The 10,653-nt window shown below is 55.9% G+C and overlaps 1 protein-coding gene across 3 annotated transcripts in view; it reads left to right on the forward strand.

The window, feature by feature from the left end:
• ARHGEF7 (Rho guanine nucleotide exchange factor 7) overlaps positions 1-10,071 on the forward strand; it is a 106,293-nt gene extending 96,222 nt beyond the window's left edge. For 2 of the 3 annotated variants that reach the window (XM_065902204.1, XM_065902205.1), the window contains 3 exons: positions 6,430-6,529; positions 6,747-6,801; positions 7,842-10,071. In XM_065902204.1, coding sequence (XP_065758276.1) covers positions 6,430-6,529; positions 6,747-6,801; positions 7,842-7,964 — 278 coding nt within the window. In that variant the 3' untranslated portion in view covers positions 7,965-10,071. The remainder of the gene's footprint in view (positions 1-6,429; positions 6,530-6,746; positions 6,802-7,841) is intronic. The other variant, XM_065902206.1, reaches the window with a different exon arrangement.
• Positions 10,072-10,653: the final 582 nt, after the last annotated feature.

The following is a 10,653-nucleotide window of genomic DNA, read 5'->3' on the forward strand; positions in this document are numbered from 1 at the left end:
GAAGTCTGGCCTCCGAGGGCATAGGTCAGGCTGTGTGCGTACCCAGGAAGCCTGGCCGCCCCGACTCCCAGGTCCGAGCCTGCTGCCCGTGGGCACACGTGCTTGTTCTCAGCTGCAGGGAGACTCCCTTCACAGCCCCGGTGGAACATCACCCTCACTCTTGGTCGTCATGATGATGCAAGTCCCCAAATGTTTACCAAGTTGCCGTGTAACAGGCTTATGAGAACATCTCAGATCTGGGGGTGCCCCCAACTTCCCTGGGGCTTGTTGTGGGAGCTCCTCACTGCCCTCCCTCAGACTGGCTCCTGCTTCACTAAGAACTGACTGTGCCCCGTGGCACGCACTCATGGCACCAGTCCACACAGTCCACTCTGGGGGGGAGGGCGGGGCCCATCCGCCTCACACTCAGCTGTGTGTTAGGGATGCCACGAAGCCGGCCTCAGAAAGCGAGATTCTTAACAGTCGGGGGCGGCGTCTTCCCTCCGTGTGGGTGGCCCGGCCCTGTGCTCCCAGCGCCCCGCCTCCTCCAGCACCAGGCGTGCGGGGTTCTGGCCTCGTTTGCACGGAGCGGCTGTGTGCCGGTGTGCCGCGCCCCATGCCCGGGGAGCTGGCCCCGCTGTGCACGGCGCTGGTCCCCGCGGCCCTCCCGGGGTCCCAGCAGGTGCTGTGCTGGAGGACCAGCGCCCCAGGCAGGGGCTCGTTAGGAAACCAGGAGTCGGCTGAGTTACTTATGCCACCTGGAGTGTTCATATTTTTGTATCAGTTAGTGTAAATAAGAAAGTTGAGGAACAGTCTTTTAGAGTTAGTCGGAGCCCAGTGTTCGCCCGTTGGGGAGCGGGGTTTATATACATTCAGCCAAGTAGCACGTGGGGTTATGGGAGAAATACGGTCACTGTGAGGCTCACATGCTTCATGTCATGCAGTGCATTCAGAAACGTCTGTTTCACGTCATGTCACATCAGGTGATGTCACAGCTTTTCAGGTTCTCACAGTGCAGGGTCTTCTCTATGCTCAGAGACTGAGTGTGCTGGGCCGGGCGTTGGTGCATGTGGGTTTTTGGGCCATGTGCTGTGTGCACCTGGGTTTCTCTTGAACGCCAAATGTCATCTGGGTTGTCCTGACATTGATATTCCAAACACCAAAGTTTTCCTGTTTTCCCATGATTCCTCTTTGTGCCAATTAAAGCCATTTTGACAATGATTTTCTGTTGATTCTAACTAAGATCACTACAGAATGACCACCTGGCTGGCTGTCTGTCTGGGTTTGTTCTGAAGTCTGGCACCTCTTGCCCTTGTGACCTAGTTGGAAGTATTCGTACCACTGGCTTGAAAGCCATTCTCATGGGGCCGAGGAGAAGGAGCGTCGTGGCCAGTGTTTCCACTGTTGCGGAAATTCAGTCATGCTGAAATAGTACCTGTGTTTCTGCCATTCTGTAATATCTCTGTGTACAGTTAGTGTTATAATGATCGGGGAAGATTCTGAGCTGCAGGGCAGGTTTAAGCCATTTCCAGGCCCTTTGCCAATGGCTCAAATGGTGTTCCCATTGAATTGATACTTGCCACAAGTCTATAAGCTATATTATGTGTTTTGCATAAAACTGCCAAAACACAGGGATGTGTATATAGTGGTGAAGACCTTGAAAAAAGTCTGCGTATTGTGCTTTTAATCTGTGAACGGGAAAGCCATTTTCCGTGGCACCTGCCGTTCTGGACTCAGTTGGCTGTGTACCTGGATGTCGCATTGTACTGTACAGTATGCATATTCCTGTTTGTGGCTGCATATGGCAATGAAGTGTTTGTTTTATATTCAAAAAAGACATCTGTTATATACAGTTGAAATAAATTTTGCATTTGCTAGCCTCTGGCTTTTAATATTTGTTACATGGTGGGGGCTGGGGTCGGGGAGCAGAATTTGCAGGTGACTGTGATGTGGCTGTTGGGAGCTAGCGTCTTCCGCAGGACGGCGGGGCAGTGGGGCACCCTGTACCTGCCTCGACGGCAAAGCCCGCACTTTCTTAGGTTAAATACGTTCTAGATGATGCAAGACGACTCTGCACATATTATTTCATCTGTTTCCCTCTAATTCTTTTTTTAAAGAAGTTTTCACTCATTGGGAGGTTTGTCTTCAGAACGAAGAGCTCTCTCTTTCCTCTTTTGGTGGAGTCGGGGCGTGCATAAATGGAAAAAAAGCCCGCCATTCAGTGTTTATTTTCCGTAGCCTGAGGTCTCAGGTTTTAGTTTTTATTTGTAGGGTGCATGTCTAGCTGACTCGAAAAAGCAGAATGGGAGGAAAAGAAGTGCCTGTGGAAGTATGGGACCAGGGCAGGGTGCAGATGACGACCGGGTGTACATCCTCCTCTGCAGAGGGGCCTGTGTTTTTGTTTTGTTTTTTCCTAAGAAAAATGAATTGAAATCCTACAATAGCCAGAAATAACAGAGTGGCCTACTGGAGAGATCTTACTAAGTAGAATTTTTAAAATGATAACATTTTGTCTCATGCTGAAAGTTACTTCAGTTTCTGTGAGTTAAGGTCATGTGAATTGTACTGTCAAGGTGCTCCACCGCTGGCCAGAGAAGCGGACGTTCCCTTCTGAAAGAACCTACATGGTCTTCGGGGTCTCCAGGCAGGCCAACCCCCATCCCCGACCCACACACACCGCGCATCCCCTGGGTTGGGAGCTGCAGGCCGCCGGAGGTGCCCCCAGGGGGTGGCCTGCCAGCTGTGACAGCGCCCTGGGTCGAGGCCGTCTCCTTGCACCTATCCGTGTTCCCACACTGAGCCCCACGGGTCCCCAGCGCCTGCTCCATCCCCAGCTGAGGGCGCAGAGCGACCCCTGCTGGCCGCACTGCTTGTCAGCCGGCGTGGGCTGGGTTCGCCCTGAGGAAAGACAACAGCCGCGCAGCGCTTGTGTGTGTGTTCACAGACACGTGCGGGGTCGTGTGCTGGCTCGCACTCCTCAGATCATTTGCAAGAAAGCTGCAAAATGTTCCTCTTGATGATGGAGAAAGTGTTCAGCACTCAGATTTAGGTGCTGGATTCAGGTTAAATGGGTGTTTTTGCTGGAAATCTTCAGCACTGTGAACGTCCAGGAAGTGGCTGGAGCTCTCAGCGTTTTCCACAGTGACGTGGTGCAGAATCCCAGTGGTCTCCTGGAAACACGGAGCTTCGTGTTGAGCAGAGCTGGGGAGACACAGATCCTTTGTGTGCTGGTGCCTCATGAACACACACACTGTGTCTTGGCCCCTCTCAGTAGAGGATTTCAAAGTGACAGCGGTCTTTGGAGGTTCTGCTATTGAATTCTTTTTCCAGCTTAACTAATTCAGAGAAGATTTGCTGTGATGCCTTTAAAAGTACTTAACTGATCTTGGAGAGAGCTTGTTAAATCTACCTACTTTCTAGAACTTTGTTCTTATAGAAATAGTCGACTGACTTATAAAACTGGCAGGAGAATATTCCTTTGTTGTTTTGCTAAAAGACTTGCAGGTTTTTTTGTTGTTTCACAAAAGTACGCTGAAACTAGGCAGCCTGTGGAGTTCTGTGCAGGCCGATGAAGAGTCTTCACCGATAAGCCTCCTGGCTCACCAGCACATCCTCAGTGGCATTTTTCACGTCGGCGTGTTCCGGAATCCAGCAGTTGGCACTTCCTGTCCGTCATGTAGCCTTCTGCTCTCGCCGCTTTCAGCGTATTTGCCGAGATGAGAACGGTGTCCTTTTTGCACGTGCAGCTCTTGGATCGGGTCTCACCGTGGGGTGTATAGTTACGAGTTCATCTGGCAGAAGATACTGATCAAAGTGACCTCTGAGTTAACACCCAGAACAGCTCTGCAGAGGCGGTTGGTCTTGTTCTCTTTTTACGGCACATGGACTTGAGGCTCTGAGCTTTGGTGTCAGGCCTGAGTTTACCAAGACCTGCAGCCCCAGTCCCTGCACACCCCTGCTCCCAGGCTGGACACCACCGCCCCTTCCCACCGCGATTCTGTTCTGTGTATTATTTGAAGAATTCATTGCTGCAAGCGCAATGTAAATAGGTTGCCTAGGAATCTAGAAGATGCAAAATTAACTGAGGAGAAATAAACATAGAATTTAATCTTCCTAAAGCACTTTCATGAAAAAACACATTCAGCCTGTGGTCTCATTAGCTTATTAGTTGGGGTGAAGAAACGTCGTGTTACAAGCCGCGCATGACCTGCCCACCCTGGTGGCCCTTGCCTGCCTGTGGCACCCAGCTTAGCTTCCAGGGCAGAGCAGGTAACAGTGGGGACCCCCGGGGGCGCCGGGGTCCCGAGTCACCCGCATGCTTCTCCTTACAGGGAAAGAGAGCCCTTCACTCCCTGACGTGTGGTCCGCACAGCAGAGTCCTTAGGAATGCTTGTCTGTTTTCAGGGAAAAGAGCACGCACTCCCTCCTCCCAGTAGGAACATGGCCAACGCTAGTGTTGGTGTCAGAAGTCCGGGCGCTTCCTGGACCTCCAGATTCTTAACCTAGCGGCCCCTGTGCCTCCCAGTCGTGTTGCCCACGCGTGTTTCCTCCCTAAGCGGTGCTTCCCCACGTGGCCCAGACCTCCCAGAAGCGTGTGCTGAGAAAGGCTCGGAAGACGGCATGGCCGCGGCCCTGCACATGGCCCCTGGAGCCGGTCATCACCATCGGCAGGGCGAAACCTTTCAGGACGTGTCCCTCCCCGGGCCCAGGGCTTGGAGGACATCGCCTTCTGTCTGAAAAGCCTGCAGGTCGGTCACCACGCGGGGCAGGGTGCGAGCTGGGCGCTGCCTGCCCCCTGCACCCTCCAGCCTTGGAGCTGTCACCCCAGGACCCGCATCTCGGTGTGAGCACCAAGTCACTAGTGGAAGGTCGTCCGTGGAACAGCAGCTGACAAGTTCACGTATAGACGTGCTCTGGCATAGCAGCTCCTCCCGGCCGTGGCAGGGTTCTGAGCGGTCCCCGTGGTCGTAACACCTACGTCCTAGGACACATAGACGCGGTGCCTTGGCTGCTATAGGAAGCTCGTCTGTGCAGACACTGGCGCTGTCCCTCTCCGGGCCGGGCGGCCTCCTCCCTCTCAGGCCCAACGCTGGGGTGTAGCACGGCCTTCCCGCCTGCGGGACGGGGCTGGAGCGGGGCTTCGCAGGCGCCCGCACGGCGGCCAGAAGGGGGACCCGGCCCGGTGAACCAGACCCTCCTCCCTGTCCCTGGGAGTGAAGGGGGCGCTCGGTCCCCACGTCAGGAGCGTCATGGGAGCCCCACGTCAGCAGCGTCGACAGCCACCACGAGCCCTGTTCTGTTCAGAGGAGGGTGAGCTTGCAGTGAGATGCTGGTGGAACCGTTAAGTCCCGTCCTGAAAGTGTATGTCGTACCAAATGCTCCTGCCACGTGAGGATGCCCGGGGCCCGCGTCCAGTGTGACGGACCTTTGGGAAGGTGAACCAAGGGTGAAGCAGAGAAGACGAGGTCGGGCGAGCCGAAGCGCCGTCTCTGTGGTTAGAGTGTGTGGATTGTATCGGAGAAAAAGCTGCGTTTATCGCAGTAACCACTAGCAGGGGCTCTGCGGCGGGCCACGTCCCTCCTCAGATGTGCATCTGATGTCATTTTTCAAAACTAGGAATGATACGCGTTAGTGCTGTGTAACTCTTTAAAAAGGTGATTTTCTTCCTTGCACCCTTAAATGAGATTTGGTTCTTGTTAATTTCTGAAGACCTGATCTGCAGTAACGGTTCTCTGGCCACTGTCCTGGGTAAGCGTTTGTGCTGGGTCTTGGTTAAATGCCATAAATATTCCTCTAATATTGTAAACATGTTCCTCCTTTTGGAAAAATGTTTATATTCCAGGGAATGTAGATAACTATTTTCATAAGAGGGTCAGTAATAAACTTTATCATAACCATGTGCTGTAACACTTTTAGCTGTTGCTCTGGAGTTAAATGTTTTAAGGACCAGTTCACTGACGTGATAAATATTGGAATATATCTTCTGCGTGATCTGATGGTTCTGTTCTAAGATTCCTGGAATAAAATGGCACAAAATTTGGTTGATTTGAATATCCCCCAGAAGTTTGATTATTTCCTCCCAAAATACCCAAGTCAATATGGTCAGAATCTTCAACTTACTGCGTGTTGAAAATCTTTAAAAAGTCAATAATCCAGATTCATAAGCTGAAGCTCAATAAATTGCCAAAAAAAAAAAAAAAAAAAGGCTAGCATTTCCTTTCCCCTGTCATGCTATGGGCTTGAAGAAGACTTGGCTTCAGTCTGCAGAGGGAGAGGAAGTTGGTAAAGGTTACCCATCCCCATTTTACCTAGAGGATGTATTTCTTAACATACTGGAATTAACACCTGGAATTTAATATTAATAATTAAGTAGTTTTGTATAGTCGACTTCTTTTAGTTCTGCCGTGGTATTTACCTGTGGGTTTCTTTTTTTTCTTTTAATGATGACAGGTTCACGCAAAGAATCTGCTCCGCAAGTTTTGCTTCCAGAAGAAGAGAAAATTATAGTTGAAGAGACTAAAAGTAACGGTCAGACAGTGATAGAAGAAAAGTAAGCCGTGTTTCAGTGTTTTTAAGTGTCTGTGGCGGGGAGGGCTTCCTGGCTGAGGTCCACACCCCGTGCATGGAATCGGGCCTTCCCGGAGCTGGGCCTGGGTGCGTGGGGCGGGTGGGCACGGGCCGGGGCGGGGCAGGCAGGGCGGGCAGCGGGCGTGGGATGAAGTGGGGTGCTCGCGATCCTCGTTCAGGGTGCCCCCCTCTCTGTCTAGGAGTCTCGTCGACACCGTGTATGCGCTAAAAGATGAAGTCCAGGAGTTACGACAGGTGAGTTGTCACCTGTCTGTAATCGTTTGAATGGGGCCGATGAGGAAACCATGGTGTTAGGCCTGAAGCCAGCTGTCCACGAGCACCATGAGGCCAGAATAGGAGCCTTCGCTCGGGGTCTGGATCAACAGCAGATCAGCAGTGGGTCTGTGAGTGTGAGACAGTAAGTGCGTCTTTAAGGCGACTTGCAAGTGTTCTCTCCACTGCCCTGTCTGGGTGTCATCAGACATCTCAGATTTTCCCAGAACAATTGTGAAAACACCTGAAGTTGCTTCTGGTCAGACGTCTCATTAGGTGCCAACAGGGACTGTTCTCTGTCACTCCGGTGTAGCGTGTGGTCCTGGTTCTTGAGAAGACCCATCAAAAAGCCAGTTAGACTGGGCTGCCTCGCCGAGCAGAATTGTGAGCTGCATCCTTTGTGTCAGTGGCTTCCGTGTGTGAGACGCAGCTCGCGGCTGGCCTGCGCTGGACGGACGGCAGGGGACCGGCCACGCACCCACAGCTGCCCCCGGCCGGCCACCTGCTGCTCTGCCCGTCCAGGGGCCGCGCTGGCATCGACCGCGGTGGGGGGTCACGGGCCCCTGACTCACTGCCATGCTGGCATCGACCGCGGTGGGGGGTGACGGAGCCCCTGACTCACTGCCGCTCTGCCCGTCCAGGGGCCGCGCTGGCATCGACCACGGTGGGGGGTCCCGGGCCCCTGACTCCCCGTCTCCGTGCCCATTCTTAGCGCTGTGGAGACTGTCGCAGGTGTGGGAGAGCAGGAGGGACGTGAGCCCTGGCCCGTTCCTCTCGGTCACTCTCACGCTGTGTTTTGTAGATTCTCTGGTTCACAGTCGTAAGTGGCGTGCCGGGCCTGCTCGTCTGTGGGTTGTCCCGGCGCCAGGAGCCGCCCTGTGTCTGAGACCCTCGGGGGTCCCGTCAGCCGCGCCCCTGGCCGCCGTGCAGGGCGGGCCCCTTCAGTGCGGCCCCGTCTCCTCGGGGAGGGGGCCCTTTTGGTGCCAATGGCGGTTAACCCCTGCGGTCTGCTTCTCCCACAGGACAACAAGAAGATGAAGAAGTCTCTGGAGGAGGAGCAGAGAGCCCGCAAAGACCTGGAGAAGCTGGTGAGGAAGGTGCTCAAGAACATGAACGACCCTGCTTGGGATGAGACGAACCTCTGAGGGGCGTCCTGGTGCTCTGTCAAGACCGCTTCCGAGACTGAGCCTGAGCCGGAGCCCCACGACCCCCGCCCCTGACGCTCAGGCTGCCGGCGGGGCTGTGCGTGGAGACTGCAGCCGGGCGGCCGTGAGCTCCAGGCCGAGCCCAGACCGCGTGCCCCCCGACACCCAGTACCTCGTTCCGCAGTAAGTGCGGTGATGGCGTCTGGACTCGCGGGCTCCGAGTGAATACGTGTCAATGTTACATGTACGTTCCCTGTAAATGCCCCGTTCTGGACGCACACGGCGGAGATTCTATCTGGGCTGACTGCTGGGCTGCAGTCCCCCTCACGCTCACCTCCGTGCTGCCGCGCCCTGGGGTGTGTGCTCACCGCTTGTGGGGGCCGGAGGCTGCAGACCCACAGCTGTTTCTGGGGGTGCCTGCTCTACCGCCGCGCTCCAGAAACACCTCCCGCGTGTCTGCCTGCGGCTCACCTGCTTAGACCTGCAGGGGCCCGTCTCCCCGGCCCCACCCCCCAGTCTCCTGGTCGGGCGGAGTCGCAGGCCACGTGCAGCTCTCGGGCTGAACCCGGGAGCCGCGTCTGCTGCCAGCGGGCCCCATGACGGGTGTGCGCACGCCCGCCTTGTGTGAGCACGTGCGTGGCGGAGGGTGCCTGGCTGGGGCTGGCCTGGGAACTTGGCCAGGTGCACCGTCCCATCCTCCCCGAAGGCGTGAGCTCCCTGAAGCCTGTAAATAGAGTGTGTTATTTATTGCACGTCACTGCAGCCCGTGAGGACGTGCTGCCGGGCGCAGGCGGGCTCTCTGCCTGAGGCTGCTCTGGCTCCAAACCCTGCCGTCCTGCGGGCGCGGGCAGGCCTTCCGTGCTCGCTGAGAAGGCAGTGTCTGCACGAATCAAGCAATAGAACACGCCTGAGACTCCCCAAGGAGTGGGGGTCAAGACCCGGCCCCCCGCCGCACCCCAAGTCCAGATGGCCAGGGCCCGGAGGAGGGCGCCTGGGGTCCCCCTGGCTCACGGGACCTGCCCCTGCGCCCCGCTGTTCTGGAGAGGGCGTTTGTAAAGTGAGATGAGCTCGTAGAGGACAAGCGTCATGTCTTTGAAAGCCCAGACCCCAGCCCCTGAATCAGGGGCATCTCGGAAATGCCCGCGTGGCCTCAGACGCGACTGTGGCCTGCGCTCTTGTCTGCATCGGCCGGACGCCCCTGAGCTGGAGCAGCCGGTCTGGGCGCCCTCAGCCTCCCGCGCTCCGGGGGTGTCCCGGCCTTGACGACCGTGAGGATGCCTGACCTTGTGACAGGAGCTGCCGGCTCCCTGTGCTCAGCGTTTTGTTTTCTTCGTTGCTGGGGGGGCTGGAAACGATGGCCTCGCAGTGTCTGGTGAGCCCTGTTTTCGCAGCAGGCCCTTTGGTGACGCGTGAGGCTTCGCAGTGGGAAACAATCCAATCCGTGCACTGAAGCTTGCTGTCTTGAGCAAGTTCTAACTCAGGAACTCGTCATCGCCTGACTCTCCAGCACTTTGTGGCGGGCGGCCTTGCCGCCCACACCCCAACGGGGCGCCCGCGGAGCCTGCCTTAACTGTTGACTTGCGCGTCGAGGGGGCGCACATCCTGTCTTCTCACCGCCGCTCCGCCCCAGGGGCGGCCATCGACATGCTTGTGTGACGCGTCCTTCCCGGGTCCCAGGGTTTTCACTAAACTTTCTCGGGGGCAGAGACGATGCACCTGAGCGGTTCTTCCTGCAGACCTGCCCTGCTGTCGGTGGACTGCCCCCGTGTCTCCGGGGGACTCTCGAGGGGCTCGGGCTCCTGTCTGCCTGCTGGAGTCGCCTCTGCCCCACCTTCCACGGACGAGGAGATGAGCGACGTCCTCGCCCGGGTGGGAGGGGACGTACCGGAGCTATCCGCGGCCGGGAGGCCTGCTCTGCGGCAGGTTGACCCCCCATCAGGGACTCCTGCGGGCTCCCGTAGGATGCGCAGGCCCCGTTCACAGCCGTGGGGTCCTCCACGGACGCCAACCCCCCCGCACCCCGGTGGCCTGGTCTTGACTACTCACGCTCTGTTGCTGTAATTATTAAACTGACTATTTTTCTTATGTTATAAACATGTCACTTTATTGTCTGCGATTTTTTTTTCTGCATGTGTGTACCTTTATCGTTTCTTTTGAATTTTTTTTTAATTTTAAAATTCTGGTGTGAACTTTTGATGCTGGAAAATATCACATTTATCTTTAAAATCGAGTTTGGGAATATTTGAAGATAAGTTAGAAAACAAAGTCTTGGAGAAGGGCTTCCCAGGTGGCACTTGGGGTAAAGAACCCACCTGCCAATGCAGGAGACATGAGATGCAGGGTCCATCCCCGGGTCGGGAAGACCCCCTGGAGGAGGGCATGGCAACCCACTCCAGTGTTCTTGCCTGGAGAATCCCGTGGACAGAGGAGCCTGGCGGGCTGTGGTCTGTGGGGTCACAGACTCAGATATGACTGAAGTGATTTAGCACACATGAAGAATGAGAACAAGTCTGGGGGAAGGAAGTGGAAAGGAAAGGCTGCCGTCCGGGGGCCGAAGGCTCTCACCCCTGGAAGTCCGGGCAGACGCTGGGTGGGGCTTGGTGGAGGGCAGACGCCTCTCCCTGGATCCCGTGGGCCCTTCAGCGTCGCGAGGCAGGAGCAGGTGGCCTCGCCCTTCCCTCCATCCTGC

The sequence above is a fragment of the Muntiacus reevesi genome, chromosome 11 (assembly GCF_963930625.1).
Source record: "Muntiacus reevesi chromosome 11, mMunRee1.1, whole genome shotgun sequence".
Lineage (NCBI taxonomy): Eukaryota > Metazoa > Chordata > Mammalia > Artiodactyla > Cervidae > Muntiacus > Muntiacus reevesi.